The sequence below is a fragment of the Cetorhinus maximus genome, chromosome 6 (assembly GCF_964194155.1).
Source record: "Cetorhinus maximus chromosome 6, sCetMax3.hap1.1, whole genome shotgun sequence".
Taxonomy (NCBI): Eukaryota; Metazoa; Chordata; class Chondrichthyes; order Lamniformes; family Cetorhinidae; genus Cetorhinus; species Cetorhinus maximus.
In genome coordinates this window covers 31,450,330-31,467,341 of record NC_135884.1, presented here as the reverse complement: position 1 = coordinate 31,467,341, position 17,012 = coordinate 31,450,330, and the positions used below count along the sequence as shown (strand labels likewise).

The window sequence follows — 17,012 nt, the reverse complement described above, 5'->3', positions numbered from 1 at the left end:
CCCTCCATGCCAACCTATGTCCTTCTGCCTACCCACCATGGCCCTTTATAGCTCCTATGCCAACTTAGTGTCAACTCATGCTAATGCATGCCACCATCCACCACCCTTTGCCCTTACACCTACCAAGCCAACTCACCCAGTCTCAACCATGGGGGCAGATCTCAGGACCCATGCTGACATTAAATAAAGTTCTCATTGAAAAAAGCCCATTCACTACATTCAACTTCTTTAATCCCTTGTATAAAAAAACAAGCACTAGAGTTCATAATCCCACTTCAAAGAGTTTATAACCACTTGGAGCTGTCAATCAAACTGTGAAATGACAGGCACCCCACCATGATAATGAAAGGTCATGAAATAAGTCATGCAGTGCTAATTTTGAAATGACAGTCCTCAAGCTTATGTCAATAGACAGAGTGAAATAGCAAGCATTGATTTTTTTAACACTACAGAGAGTTATTTTTCAAATATTTAAAGGACAGGAGTTTTAAATGCCTTGAAAGCTTGGCTGTTTCCTTTGACAGCTTTGTTGACAGCCCCTATTGATAGCTCCCTTTGACAGCTGTATTTCCAGTTCTTCTGTCAGCTCTTTTTGACAGTTCCTTTTGACAGCTCTCTTGACAGTTCTAATAAGCTTGACAGTTCCAATGAGTTTATGCACTTTTTACGAATATTCATGGATAATTTTAATGATCCCAAATGGCACCTGACCTCTCCCAAAGGGCAGATTACCACTCTGAAAGGGCACCTGATCTCCCCCAAAGGTGTCCCTGCATCTATCCAAAAGGGTACCCTACCTTTCCAAAACTCTGTCACATCTATACCTTCTCCCACATGTTCAAAAGTGCACAAGTCATGTTTTCGATATCCCACTAGTGAAAATCAGATCAACATGAGGCAGCTACCCTTTAACCTGTGCAGTTGCCTCCGTGAACTACGGGTGTGCAATTTAGAACACGCCCTCATCCCCCCACCCTCCACCCTGCAAAAAGGTAGATGCCGTGTTCAGGGGCTGTACTTCCGGATTTAGGCCTCTGCCACCATTTTCGTAATGATGGAGAGCTTCTCCAACTTTACAAAAATTCAGGCCTATGCCTCCTAGTTTTTCCTAGATAGGGTAAATAGACTTTCAGCACCTATCCTGTCAAACTCTGAAACAGTTGTTTTCATCTATCAATGAGATCAACTCTCATCCTTCTAAATGCCAGAGAGCAAAGGCCCATCCTACTCAATATCTCCTCAATCCAGGAATCAATCTTATGAACCTTCATTGTACCCCATCTAAGGCAAGTATATCCTTCCAGGGGTCACTTTTCAAAATTAAAGGGTCGCCCATTTAAAACGGAGATGAGGTGAAATTTTTTTCACTCAGAAGATCATGAGTCTTTGGAACTCTGTTCCTGAAAAGCTGATGGAAGCAGCGTCTTTGAATATTTTTAAGGCAAGGGTGGATGGATTCTTGGTAAGAAAGGGGATGATAGGTTATCAGCGGCAGGTGGGATGCAGATTTCAGGTTACTATCAGATCAGCCATGATCTTACTAAATGCCGGAACAGGTTTGAGGGGCAGAATGGCCTACGCCTGCTCCTTGTTCACATGTTCGTTATGTTCCTTAAGTAAGGAGACCAAAATTGTACACAGCACTCCAGGTGTGGTCTTACCAAAGTCCTAAATAATTACATCAAGACTTCCTTATTGTTATACTTGAAATCTCTTACAATAAAGTCTTAAATACCATTTTCCTTCCTCATTTCTTGATGTGCCCTCATGTTAATTTTCTGTGACTTGTGTACAATCCCTCTAAATGCCAACATTTACTAGTCTTGCATTTTTAAAAGATATTCTGCTTTTTCATTCTTCATACTGAAGGGGCTCTCTTTTGTGAAATATTCTACCTTAAGTAGAGGAAAATTTGGCAGCTGGAAGAGTGTTTGGGCTGGGTGGTGAAACAGCAATTCACTTGTACTTCTTTCAAGTTAATGTACTATATTCACTGCTCAGAATGCGGTCTCCTCTACATTGGGCAGACAAACTGCAGATTGGGTGATCTTTTTGTTGAACACCCTGTTCAGTCCACAAGCATGACCCCAAGTTTCCAGTTGCCTGCCATTCTAATTTTCTGCCCCACTCCACTCTGACCTTTCTATCCTCAGCCTCCTCTATTGTTCCAATAAAGCTGAATGTAAGCTCAACGAACAGCGCCTCATCTTTTGATTAGGCATTTTACAGCCTTCTGGACTGAACATTGAGTTCAAATATTTCAGATCTTTTTCTTTTTGTTTTTGGATGGCAATTGTTGGTAATGATTCTGCTTTTTGCATATATATATATATATATACCTCCTCAATACACATCTTTTGTTTCTTAACTAGTCCCATTACCTCACCCTTTTGCACCATCATCTCAATTGTCAATTAATCTCCACTGTATCTCCAGCTGCCTGGAAAGTGTTAGGAATGGTTGTGCATGCACACTTGGCCTGCACTGTGGCCCGCATTTAAGGGCCTCAACCCATCGTCACTGGTATTCACCCAGCAACAGGCAGGGAATTCACCATGTGGGAAGCCTGAAAAGCAAAACTTGTGTTTGCTTGCAAGCTTCTTGGGGGTGGTGGGAGTGTGGGAGGGATGGTGGAGTCCCTCATTGTCAGGCACTCAGTGCTTGATTGAGGAACCCAGCATTGGGAAGGGAAGGGAGGCCACTGACAGCTACCCCCCATTGCTTGCTGCTGACCACCCTCCCCTCAATTTCCACCCTTTGACCCCCATCCTGCCATCACTCACCTGTAGCCTGGGTCCCTCATCGATCCTACAGCTTTCCCTGGTTGCATTGCCAGCAGCAGCCACCACTTCCACTATTGCTGTCGAGTAACGCACAGCTGCTGGCCTCTGATTGGCCAGTAGCTCTTAGGGGGGGCGGGATTTCCACCTCACCCCCCCACCCCCCGGTGTCCTTGATCCTCAGTAAGGCCTGCCGCTGCCCAGTTAAGTGCCTGAGAAGCCATCCTGAAAGCTGGTGACTTGGGCTCTCCTGGTTCTCCAGCTAGTGGGCGAGACCCCCATCACCTTCATTAGATATTGCCCTGTGTATGTATTTCTCACAACTATATAGATTATACATAACTTAATCTATCAGTATGTGAGAGCTTTGTTAAACTGGTCACAGTGGGGTATTCAAACTGTTGTCATTTGATCTATGAACTAATAGCAGTATAATGGCAGCATGAATAAAGGAAAAGGTCACTGCGTACACAATCTGATTGGAGGTAGATGAAATGGAATAAAATGTTATGAAAGTAGGGTTAAAAGTTGAAGAAAATTGAAATGTTAACTAATATAATGATTAAAATATTGAGAGTATTTTGTTCTTATTATTATTTTCAATGTTATAAGAATGTTACATACTTACTCTGATCTGTTTAGAGCTAAACTGGTCCAGTAAGCTTCTAATGGTGCTGTTACCACAGCATCAAAAAGTACTTCCTGGATTAATTCTTTGTCACCTGTAGATTTATAATGAAAGCAATTTTCAGGAAAAAAAATCATGGTTGTGTTCTATTATGGAATAAAATAATAAGGCATAAAAAAGTTGCACTTACACTGTAGAAATGGCTCTTTTCCTGTGAGGAAAAGTTTGACAGCTTCCAGCTGAAAGAGGTTACGATATTGAGGGTGTATGTCAGTGTTACAGTAGTTCCTGAAATCAGATGAAAAATCAATTTCATCATGCTAGTAACAAGTCTATACAATAATTCTTTATGTGAATTTTCATATGTATAAATCATATCAAAGTAAACCCGAACTGTGCTTCGGTCTGAATATTCTCCATCTTGCTTTGTGCCGAGTGATACCTTGCTCTACAAATTAGTTTAGGTCAATTTGAAAGTGATAAATGGATCCCAGAGCAAGGCATTTGATCTGGTGTCATAGATCACCACCTTTTTCCTTTGCATTGTGTTCAGGAAGTGAATGTTCATCAGGTACAGCGCAGAGCAAGATCATCCTTTTTCAACTTAGCACGTCAGGTACATTTTTACTACTTAGCTCATTGAAATTCATTAATCAAGCTCACGATTCTCATGAACTGGAATGTGGCAATATGCACAATGGCCCAGATTTTGCAGAAGTAATGGTGAAGCTATCATATCTCACTGTTATTAAAGTGTAAGTCAGCCAGTGACTTCTGGCAACCGCACATGTACAGGACATTGCTGTCTGAGTGGTCCTACTCCCCGAGAAGCTTTGCTATACCTTTATCTTGTCAGGAGTGTCAGCATTAAAACATATGAGCAGGCATGAAGTGATGTGTTAAGTACCCACTAAGCACCTCAGAAAAAGTTAGGGCTTGAGCATTTCACTGGAAATAGTTTTTTTTAGTAGCATGATAATTATTGCCAAACAACCTCACTGGTACTGAAAATTAACATTTACATAGAGCCATAGAAAAGTTACAGTACAGAAGGAGGCCATTCGGCCCATCTTGTCAATGTCAGCCTGAGGACACCCAGGTGCCCTTTCTAACCCCACCTTCCTGCACCCGGCCCATAGCCCTGCAGCTGACAGCACTTAAGGTCTGCATCCAGGTACTTTTTAAAAGAGTTTAGAGTTTCTGCCTCTACCACCAACTTGGGCAGCAAATTCCAGACACCCACTACCCTCTGCGTAAAAAAGTTCTTCCTCATGTCACCCCTACACCTTCTGCCACTTATCTTGAATCTACGTCCCCTGGTTCTAGAATTCTCCACCAAGGGAAACAATTTTATCCTGCCCACTCTATCTATTCCCCTCATAATTTTGTACACCTCAATCAAGTCACCTCTCAGCCTTCTTTGTTCTAAGGAAAATAACCCCAACTTATCCAATCTTTCCTCCTATCTCCACTTTTCTAACCCTGGCAACATTCTTGTAAACCTCCTCTGCACTCTCTCCAGAGCTATTACGTCCTTCCTGTAATGTGGTGACCAGAACTGCACACAATATTCCAGTTGTGGCCTCACCAGTGTTTTATACAATTCCAACATTATATCCTTACTTTTATATTCTATACCTCTGCCAATGAAGGAGAGCATTCCCTATGCCTTCTTCACAACCTTGTCTACTTGAACTGCTGCCTTCAGGGACCTGTGTACTTGTACGCCAAGATCTCTCACTTCATCTACCCCTCTTAGTATATTCCCATTTATTGTGTAGTCCCTGTAACTGTTTGACCTCCCTAAATGTATGACCTCACACTTCTCTATGTTAAAATCCATCTGCCACTTTACTGCCCACTCCACCAACCCATTTATATCGTTTTGGAGATTATGGCTATCCTCTACACTATCCACTACTCAGCCAATCTTTGTGTCATCTGCAAATTTCCCAATCATGTCCCCCACGTTCACGTCCAAATCGTCCAAAGCATGGGTGAAGTCTCCTACCTTCAGATTTTAAATAATTAAAAGGTATAATCTTTTTATTTTTTTCTATCTCTTTGATCATGTTCTGATTCTTAATTCTATTTTTCCTTCCCTTTATTTTATTTTCTGTACATGATTTGTCATTGAATGAATTATTCCAATTGACACTTCCTGATTCAGACTCTGAATGCCTCAGTCAGGATTCTTCATTTTAATGGGCTAAGGAACTATACAGTTGCTTGCCCTGTTTATACAAGTCTCAGATGCCTGAAGAAGGCACTGCACCAAAATGGATTTCAAATCACTGCAAGTCCCAATTCTAAAGCCCATCAAAAGTCTATGGGCAAGGATAAATATGATGAACAGTTGAAGTCACTCATTCGCCACTGATTGCAAAATCTGGGCTATTATAATCCAGGATAATAGGCCATGGGATAAATAATTATTTTTTTTTACTGATAAGGTATGCACTGGGAATGGTACAGGTTACCACTATATGTTTAAATTTGTGACAGGCAGAAAAATAACATTCTGTTAGACTGCATATCTCAGACTACAACTATATGTCCTCTGCATTATCTGCCTTCATGGCTCCAGGTCAAACATGGGCAAGGAAACCTCCTGTTACCACGTACCATCTTCCCTCAGCTGATGAATCAGTACTTCTCCATGTTGAACATGACTTGGAGGAAGCACTGAGCCTGGCAAGGGCGCAGAATGTACTCTGGGTGGGGGGCTTCAATGTCCACCACCAAGGGTGGTTCAGTAGCACCACTACTGGCTGAGTCCTAAAGGACATAACTGCTAGACTGGGTCTGCGGCAAGTGGTGAGGGAACCAACAAAAGGGAAAAACATACTTGACATCATCCTGGCCAACTTGCCTGCTGCAGGTGCATCTGTCCATGACTGTATCAGTAGAAGTGACAACCGTGCAGTCGTTGTGGAGACGAAGTCCCACCTTCACATTGAGGAACCCTCCATCGTGTTGTGTGGCACTACCATCATGCTAAATGGAACAGATTTCGAACAGATCTAGCAACTCAAGATTGGGCATCCATGAGGCGCTGTGGGCCATCAGCAGCAGCAGAATTGTACTCGAACACAATCTGTAACCTCATGGTAATCATCAAGCCAGGGGATCCAGCCTGGTTCAATGAAGAATGCAGGAAGTTATGCCAGGAGCAGCACCAGGCATACCTAAAAATGAGGTATCAAACCTGGTGAAGCTATAACAAAGGACTAGCTGCGTGCCAAACAGCATAAGCAGCAAGTGATAGACAGCGCTAAGCGATCCCATAACCAACGGATCAGATCTAAGCTCTGCAGTCCTGCCACATCCAGTCGTGAATGGTGGTGGACAATTAAACAACTCACTGGAGGAGGAGTTTCCACAAATATCCCCATTCTCAATGATCACATCAGTGCAAAAGATAAGGCTGAAGCATTTGCTACATTCTTCAGCCATAAGTGCCGAGTGGATGATCCATCTCGGCCTCCTCCGGAGGTCCCCAGCATCACAGATGCCAGTCCTCAGCCAATTCGATTCGCTCCATGTGATATCAAGGAATGGCTGAAGGCACTGGATACTGCAAAGGCTATGGGCCTTGACGATATTCCGGCAATAGTACTGAAGATGTGTGCTCCAGAACTTGCCGTGCTCCTAGACAAGCTGTACCAATACAGCTACAACACTGGCATCTACCCAGCTATGTGGAAAATTGCCCAGGTATGTCGTGCACACAAAAAGCAGGACAAATCCAACCCGGCCAATTACCGCCCCATCAGTCTATTCTCGATCATCAGTAAAGTAGTGGAAGGGGTCATCAACAGTGCTATCAAGCAGCACTTGCTTAGCAATAACCTGTTCACTGATGCCCAGTTTGGGTTCCACCAGGGGCACTCAGCTCCTGACCTCTTTAAAACCTTGGTTCAAACATGGACAAAAGAGCTGAACTCAAAAGGTGAGGTGAGAGTGACTGCTCTTGACATCAAAGCAGCATTTGATCAAGTGTGGCATCAAGGAGCCCCAGCAAAACTTGAGTCAATGGGAATCAGGGGGAAAACTCACCACTGGTTAGTCATACTAGCACAGAAAAAGATGGTTGTGGTTGTTGGAGGTCAGTTATCTCAACTCCCGGGCATCACTGCAGGAGTTCCTCAGGGTAGTGTCCTCGGCCCAACCATCTTCAGCTATTTCATCAATGACCTTCCTTCCAACATAAGGTCAGAAGTGGGTATGTTCACTGATGAATGCACGATGTTCAACAACATTTGCAACTCCTCAGATACTCAAGTAGTCCATGTCCAAATGCAGCAAGATCTGGACAATATTCAGGCTTGGGCTGACAAATGGCAAGTAACATTCACGCCACACAAGTGTCGGGCAATGACCATCTCCAACAAGAGAGAATCCAACCATCGCCTCTTGACGATCAATGGCATTACCATCATGGAATCCCCCACTATCAACATCCTGGGGCTTACCATTGACCAGAAACTGAACTGGATTAGCCATATAAACACTGTGGCTACAAGAGAAGGTCAGAGGCTAGGAATCGTGTGATGAGTAGCTCACCTCCTGACCCCTCAAAGCCTGTCCACCATCTACAAGGCACAGGTCAGGAGTGTGAACGAATACTCTCCACTTACCTGGATGAGTGCAGCTCCCACAATACTCAAGAAGCTTGACGCCATCCAGGACAAAGCAGCCTGCTTGATTGGCACCACAACCACAAACATTAACTCCCTCCACCGCTGATGCACAGTGGCAGCAGTGTGTACCATCTACAAGATGCACTGCAGGAATTCACCAAGGCTCCTTAGGCAGCACCTTCCAAACCAACGGCCACTACCATCTAGAAGGACAAGAGCAACAGATAGGTGGGAACACCACCACCTGGAAGTTCCCCTCCAAGTCACTCACCATCCTGACTTGGAAATATATCGCTGTTCCTTCACTGTCGCTGGGTCAAAATCCTGGAACCCCCTCCCTAACAGCATTGTGGGTGCACCTACACCACATGGACTGCAGCGGTTCAAGAAGGCAGCTCACCACCACCTTCTCAAGGATAACTAGGGATGGGCAATAAATGCTGGCCTAGCCAGCGAAGCCCACATCCCGTGAATGAATTTTTTAAAACCCCAACACTTTTACTAGCTATGGTCCAGCTGAGGAGAAAGCAGTGGGGACATCAACTTCCTGCCCGCCCCATCACAAGATTTGCCATGCTCCTCGCTCATACATATCTAATGAGCTGACCAGCGCAAGATCTCACATCACCAGCCGTCCCGTGACAACCCGCCCCGACCCTCCCACCGAGCGGAAATCACTCTCACTTTCACTTCCGCCTCCCAACATATACTCCAGACCGGAACATCCTGCCCATCACTTCATTTTATATCAGCTTGGCCTCTGAGGTTTTCTTATAGTGGATACTAGGTGAGTTGGCATGGAGGGACTAAGTGGAAAGGTTGGGGGCCATAGGGTACCACAGAGGGTGTGTGATGCCGCGGGGTGGGTGGGGGGTATGGGGTATGGCATAGGAGGTATGAGGGACATTGTGAGTGTGTGGGGAATGAGCTGAAATAGGTTAACATGGGTGGGGAATGGGGAGTGTGTGGGAGGGTGAGGGGAGAGATGTTTTCTATTTTAATGATTTAAAAAAATATCTTTAATGACGTACTGGAGCCCCAAGGCAGACTTTTCACCCAGGCTGCCTCCATACACAGCAGCCTCCTCACTTCTTCCCGGGTCGCCTGCCTCGACTGCTATTCTAGCCCGCCACCACTGGACGAAAATCTGACATCCGGACAGCCATTTCTGAAGGCCGATCGAGCTGGGAATCTTCCCATTTCTGCCCACCTGATCTGGGAGAAATTATCTGCACCATAGCCTCTAATTGATTAACTAATTAGTTCGTTTTGAGATCTACTACAGGTTTGAGATTTGTTGATAATTTTCAGCCTTGTCAAAAGTGAAAGGTATCCCTGCCCCGCCACAACCCACAAACCAGCCCCCACCCCACCACCCCCCCACCCCCCGACCCCGTCCCGCAAAGTCTGCATATTATTTGCTCGTCAGTTGGACAGATCGAAAAAAATGGTGCTTCTCTGCACCATTCTCAGTGCATACCTGAATGGTTAAAAAGTGTGAATTGTTCTTGCTGATTTCTCAAATTAATTAATACTTAAAGCCAACTTCCACTTCCTTGGTGATGTTGAAGCAGTTTTTGCATTATAAAAGCTCGCTGCAATTGTGACAATTACTACAACTGGACGTGGCATATGGAGAAGACTAAAATCTGAGAAGCAAACATTTACTCTACAAATGTAACTCTTCATCTGCAGGTCATTTTTGCAGACAATAAGGAGCCAGAATTTGCTGTCAAAGTAACAGTGGGATTAATGGCACTCACTGAAATTTATGCAAAAATTGTCAGGTGACGGGCAGATGCGAGGTTAAATGTGAATATTCAGAAGTTGCTGTCCGTGTTGTACCACTCCACTTTTAGCTTCACGAATGAATTGTTGTTTGCCTCACCAATGAATTGCATTGAATGGTGTGAAGTTACTCTATTTGCATGGTAGATACAAACTAAACGCTGGCCACAGAAACTTAGGTCTTATCATTTCAAGTCAAAGTAATCTTCTAACATGTGCTAAGTGCTAACTCCTGCCAATCAACCTTAACTGAGACAGAAACTTAACCATTGCAAGTAAGAATTCTCATTCTTTCAGGTTTTAATTGTTTGAGATTTTTAAAAATGTAAAGTTTTTTCCCCCATCTATCTCTTGTTTCTCTCTCTTAACTAAATCTTTCTTTCCCTCTCTTTCTCTGCCCCTGATATGGTGTTGAATTCACCCACACCAATTTGCATTTTCTTCTCAATCTTTGCACTTTTTATTTTACAATATTTCAATTCTAGTAGCTAAGGAGATACAGATTGGTTGCCCTCTTCCCCTCACTGGCTGTTACCAGCTTGCACTTTCAACAACAATGCCATGCAAAAATTTTTCAACGTAAACATGCAAATGATAGATGTCCTGCGGCAGTGAATCATGGCCCATGGTTTCTTACCATTCCTCCATCAGTGTTAAATCAGGGTGATCCAGGTCATGCAAACCTTAATGAAGAAAAAAACCAGCAATTAAACAGCTACCATCATTCAACAAGATTCATCCAGAACACTGTCATCAATCTGCTGTGTATGAAAGTGAAAATTGGAGTGGTGCTGAAGTTAGGTGGTAACCTGTTAGAGTTTACAGGATGATATGCCTTGATTGCATCTAAAAGCAGGTGCAGACAAGGCATACTTGATATTAAAGTTAGCCTATTGCGTTTAGTGGCATATCTTTCAGGTAACCATTTTTAATTGTCCTTGGGAGATCATGGTAGGATGTCTTCTTGAATACAAGTTAGTGGCTTCCCAGACCATTTTATCACTCATAATCATTTGCATTTAACCATTCATGTACGGTATGGTAGCATAGTGGTTATGTTATCAAGAGATCTGGACTAATAATCTGGAGACATGGGGCAGAATTTTGCCCTTGATGGGCAGGTGGACCCCACCGGCTCTGCGGCAGGCGGGCAGCCGATCGCCGCCGCTGAAATGGGCCCCGCTGCCATTTTAAGTGGGCGGGCCAATTAAGGCCCACCCAGCGGGCCGCCCGACAGGAAGAGCTATGCGCTTCCTGTGCGGGCGGGGGGGAGGGATTCCCCAACTGCCAGAGCGCGCACATCTCCCTGAGACTAAGTGCTGCCTCAGGGAGAGCGCTGAAAGTTTTTGAAAGCTAAAAAATAGAAAAATAAAAATATTATTAACATGTCTCCCCTCATGTGACAATGTCACACGAGATGGGACATGTTAATAAATATCACAAAAACTTTATTAAAGTTTTTAAAAACCGACATGAAACCTCATCCCGCCAGTGGATGAGGTTTCATGTTTTTTCTGAAGCCGCTGGGGCTCCTGGCCCACCCGCCAACCTTAAGGTTGGACGGGAAGGCCATTTAATTGATTTAACTACCTTGTCAATGGCCTCAATTGGCCATTGAAAGGTCGGCGGGCGGACAGCTGATTTCGCTGTCCACCCGCCTTCCTGGATATTTAAATGGGGCGGGATGACGTCGGGGATTCCCCCCGATGTTATCCTGCATCATTTGCACGTCGGCGAGCGGGCCCCACCCCCAACTCGCCTACGGAAAAATTCTGCCCATGAGCTCAAATTCTACCATGGCACCTGGGGAATTTAATTTCAATAAATTAAATTTTAAAAAAGCAACTGCCAGTAACAAAACTACCAGGTTGTCTGAAAAATCCATTTGGTTCTTTAATGTCTTTACTCAGCCTAGCCTATATGTGATTTCAGACCCAATACAATGTGGTTGACCCTCGATTGTCCTTTACAATGGTCGCGAAAACCACTCATTTTTATTCAAGGGGATGGCAGTTCACTATCACCTTCCCAAGGGCACTTAGGAGTGGGCAATAAATGCTGACTGTGCCAGTGATGCTCACATGCTGTGAATGGAAAAAAAAAACAAATTTTATTAAAATTTATTGAAATTCTAATAATATGCAACATACATTTACAGGATTTTCCATTTCTTGAATCAGGAATAACAGTTATTCGGTATTATAGTTCTAGCTGCGACACTGAGAAATTATTTTATGGAAATACACTGGTTACCTGAAAGTCACGACACAACAACAGGCTGAATTTAATATCAAGTTTGCCTTGTCTGCACCAGTTTTTAGCTGCAAACCAAGCATACTGGCCTATAAAATTCAAACAGGGTGCTGCCTAATTTCAGCACGGACCCAATTTTCAGTTGGGCCTCTGGCAGCTCGTGGAAGCTGCTATCCAAATCAGGCAGGAACTTTGAAGTTGTTAGGTCATTTGGGGGTCCAGTTTGTTAATTCCTTCCTTTATTTCCTCTGGTACTGATGCTTTCATGAGCCTCTGTAACTCATTCCTTCTTTTCCCTCTCAGCTCTTTTATTGGCACTTACTGTTGGTCAATGGGAATTCTCTGAGCTGAGTGGTTATGTTTTGGAAGACAAGGAGAAACTCTGGGTGGGATTCAATATAAATTTGCCTGTCTAACAGGGACTCCGTGCAGCCCTGTTGACTTCTACACCTCTGCATCGACAGAGATTGGTGAAATTAACTCACTTTGGCTGATATTGTCCTGATGATACCTTCTGATCTGTAAAAGAAGCTGTGTTAGCAGAACCTCTTTAGCTTCACAGTAATGTTCTAGTTGACAGAGACAAAAGTTAATTTTAAAAGCAGATGGGATTTCATTCAGGGGGGGGCCGGAATAAAAAAGAGTAGAAGTAATTTTACAGTTGTTCAGAATTCTGATTCCACTCCTTCTGCAGTGATGTGTTCAGTTCTGGGCACCACACCTCAGGAAGGATATATTGGTCGGAGGGGATGGACGCCCATTTACCAAAATGATATGGAGCTAAGAAGGTTAATTCAGAGAACAGGTTGCATAGACTAGCCTTATACTCCCAGAATATAGATGATTACAGGGAGACCCCATTGAGTTGTTTCAGGTGATTAAAGAATTTGATAGTGTGGATGGAGAAAATGTTTTCCCTCTGGCAAGGGGGTAGGTAACATGGAACATAACCTTAAAATTAGAGCTAGGCAGTTGAAGGGTGATGTCAAAAAACACTTCTTCAGACAAAGAGTATGTGGAAATCTGGAACTCTATCCCCCAAAAAGTTATTGAGGCTAAGCCAATGGAATGTTTCAAAACTGAAATTGATGGATTTTTGTTAGGTAGGGACATTACAGTTCATGGAACTATTTTGGGTAGATGGAAGTTAGATACAAATCAGCCATGATCTAATTGAATGGCAGAACAAATTCAAGGGGCTGAATGGCCTACTCCTGTTCCTATATTCTTATATCTGAATATCTGGCTAACCATAATGTTATGTGATTATCTGGAAATCCCCAATCACAGAATTTCTTGCTTTATATGGTATTGCATGAAAGTAGGGTGGTCAGGGTAACCGAGGGCCAGTGTTACTTCATTAGCCCCAACTGACAAGATGGCAACAATACCTTCTACAATTTGTATTACCTTTAATTGCCACTGATTATGGGAAGCTGTGTCAAACACACAAAATAGGAGCAGAAGTAGGCCATTCAGCCCCTCGAGCCTGTTCCACCATTCAATAAGATCATGGCTGATCTGTTTGTGTTTGGAGTTCCACATTCCAAACCACCCCTGATAACCTTTGTTTCCCTTGCCTAACAAGAATCTGTCTAGCTCCACCTTAAAAATATTCAGTGACCCCGCCTCCACAGCCTTTTGAGGCAGCGAGTTCCAAAGCCTCTCAAATCTGAGAGAAAAAATTTCTCCGCATCTCTGTCCTATATGGGCATTTAAAACATTGCCCCCTCGTTCTGGACTTACCCACACAAGGAAACTTTCTTTCCACGTCCACCTTGTCAAGGCCGTTCAGGACCTGATACACTTCAATCAAGTCACCCATCACTCTTCTAAACTCCAGTGAAACAAGCCCAGTCGGTCCAAACTATTCTCATAAGACAGCCCGCTCATTTCAGGTATCAATCTAGTAAACCTCCTGTGAATCTCCTCCAATGCATTTACATCCTTCCTTAAATAAGGAGGTCAAAACTGCTCACAATATTTGAGATGCGATCTTACCAATGCCCTGTATAGCTGAAGCATAACATCCTTACTTTTATTTCAATTTCTTTCGTAATAAAGGATAGCATTCCATTAGCCTTCTTGATTACTTGCTGTACCTGCATACTAACTTTTTGTGACTCCTGCACAAGAACACCTAGATCCCTCTGCACCTCAGAATTCTGCAGTCGTTCTCCATTTAAGTAATACTCTACTTTTTTATTCTTCCTGCCAAAGTGAACAATTTCACATTTTCCCACATTATACTCCATCTGCCAGATTTTTTGCACACTCAGACAACTTATCTATATATGTCTGCAAACTCCTTATGTTGTCTTCACAACATACTTTCCTATCTATCTTTGTGTCATCTGCAAATTTAGTTACCATGCCTTCACTCCCCTCATTTAAGTCATTGATGTAAATTGTAAAAAGTTGAGACCCCTGTACAGACCCCTGCAGGACTCCACTCGTCACATCCTGCCATGCAGACAAAGACCCATTTATGCATACTCTCTGTTTTCTGCCAGCCAGCCAATTTCTATCCAGGCTAATATGTTACCCCCTATACTATAAGCTTTTATTTTCCACAATAACCTTTGTTGTTGCACCATATTAAATGCTTTCTGGAAATCCAAGTTCAGTACATCTACAGGCTCCCCTTTATCCATCTTCAAAGAACTCTAATAAATTGGTTAAATATAATTTCCCTTTCATAAAACCATGCTGACTCTTCCCGATTACCTCAAGCTTTTCTAAGTGCCCAGCCATAACTTCTTTAATGATCGACTCTAGCACCTTCCCCACGACAGACGTCAAGTTAACTGGCCTATGGCTTCCTGTTTTCTGCCTCCCTCCCTTCTTGAATATAGGGGTTATATTTGCTACTTTCCAGTCTGGTGGAACCTTTTCAGAATCTAGGGAATTTTGGAAAATTAACACCAATGCATCAACGTGTCATAAGAATCTGGGTCAGCAGAGAAGCAGAAGCCATGATATACCACCTTCAGATACAGTAACAATCTGATGTGTCCATAAAATTTTGGCTGCATCTTCTTGCAGGCATACCGTATTGTTGATATGATGTGATTTGGTACAATGGCAATTCCCCTAGCTTGCATCTCGGGTAGCAGCACCTTGCTCTTGGCAACTATTAAACATATGGCGGGTGTTGAGTTGCTCTTTGCTTTCCTATAGGTTGATGCCAGTACCTAGGGGCTCCTTTCCTTTCTATTTTTCTCTATTTATTTTGATCCCTTGTCCCTTCGGCCTTGGCAAAACCGCCGATGAATTGAAATGTCTCTATAGTTCTTGAATAGCTTGCCAAATTTTTGTCACGCAATTATAATCTTTCTGCTTAATTTTCCCCTTCGTTTCATATTTTATTTACACGCAATTTTCTTCTTTTTCCACTCATGATCAGGACTTGTCTAAGGCTAAACCTGGTGCTATGAATAGTTTTGCTAATAAACTTACAATGGGGAATTGCATGATATTGGCACTTAATCTTTTAGTTGAGCTTCGAAGCAGTTCTTAAAGAATTAGAACTGACTTAGAGAGGACACAAATTGTGCCAAGTACCTCTGAGTTTCAATCTCTAGCAAGAACTCATGACAGCACACATCCTTTTTATATATAATGATCAAATATAATTACATCACTTTATACCAAATTTAATTAAAAGGAACGTAAAGCAAATATTAAACCTCTAATACAGAAACAAGTATTCTAATTTTAACAAACTCATACACTGAATCACAAGGATCCAGGCTCAAGTCCCACTCCAGGACTTAAGCACAAAAACTAAGGCTGACGCTCCAGGCTAGTACTCAGGGAGTGCAGCACTGTCAGAGCTGTCATCTTTAAGAAGAGACGTTAAATCAAGGTCCCATCTGCCCTTCCGGGCAGAATTTCTTTTACATAAAAGATTCCATTGTACTACTTCGAAGAAGAGCAGGGGCGTTATCCCTGGTATCCTGGCCAATATTTGTCCCTCAATCAACTTTATGAAAACAAATTATCTGGTCATCATCATGTTACTGTTTATGGGAGTTTGCTGTGTGCAAGTTGGCTGCTGCTACTCTTACAACAATGATACACTTCAAAAGTGCTTCATTCACAGTAAAGTGTTTGAGATGTCTGGTGGTCGTGAAAAGTGTTATATAAATGCAAGTTTCTCTTAACCACCTTTTAATAATTTGTAATTAAGGTTATGTGATATATTTTCTATCATATTTCCATCCAATCTTGTTGCCAGTTAGATTTTATCTTTTAATTAAGAACCAAATTGGTATCATAATAATAATCAGCAGTGATACTTTAAGCTATAAAATATCACTCATATTTGAATCTTTGATGGTAACCAAGATGTTGTAAGATCCAATGTGACATAGTGAAATTCTGATGAAAAATTAGTATTCAATAGGGATCATAGGTTTTGAGACCTGGTAGGATTGAATTTGCTGCAGTGTTGTACGCCAAATTTCTAATTTGCCATTTTCACTAAGTATACTTTTATTGACTTTTTAAAATACTCTGAGAGTGTGTCACAGTAATTAAATCGCACCTGTGTCAAGGGTGTACTGTTGAACTGTACCTAAACACAACAATACATTTATCAAGTTGATTTTCAGCTTGCCAATCGTGCTACTAAGTAACATCTCCAACACTTGGCTGATATGGAATTGACTGCACTGCTGAAGACAGATGAGACAACGAGCTTGAATCGCTGAGAGGATGAACAGTGAAATCTGACTCTTTTTTTGATTAGTTCTATTCATACTTTTATAGTCATGCTTTTAATTTCACTTTCATCTTATGAACATGTTTCCAGAAGAGATTAAAAAAAAAACCTGCCAAATGGATATACTCACCACAAAGGTTTAGAATTGCTGAGTGAGTGCCTATGTGCTTTATGGTTGACAATTGTCAAAATAT

At 42.6% G+C, this 17,012-nt stretch overlaps 1 protein-coding gene across 1 annotated transcript in view; it reads right to left on the bottom strand.

Annotated features, from left to right (window-relative positions):
* cacna2d3a (calcium channel, voltage-dependent, alpha 2/delta subunit 3a) overlaps nucleotides 1–17,012 on the bottom strand; it is a 1,007,885-nt gene that overhangs the window by 270,224 nt on the left and 720,649 nt on the right. Inside the window, exons 22-24 of the mRNA XM_078543510.1 lie at nucleotides 10,477–10,522; nucleotides 3,599–3,696; nucleotides 3,409–3,502 (exon numbers count right to left, since the gene is read on the bottom strand). Coding sequence (XP_078399636.1) covers nucleotides 3,409–3,502; nucleotides 3,599–3,696; nucleotides 10,477–10,522 — 238 coding nt within the window. The remainder of the gene's footprint in view (nucleotides 1–3,408; nucleotides 3,503–3,598; nucleotides 3,697–10,476; nucleotides 10,523–17,012) is intronic.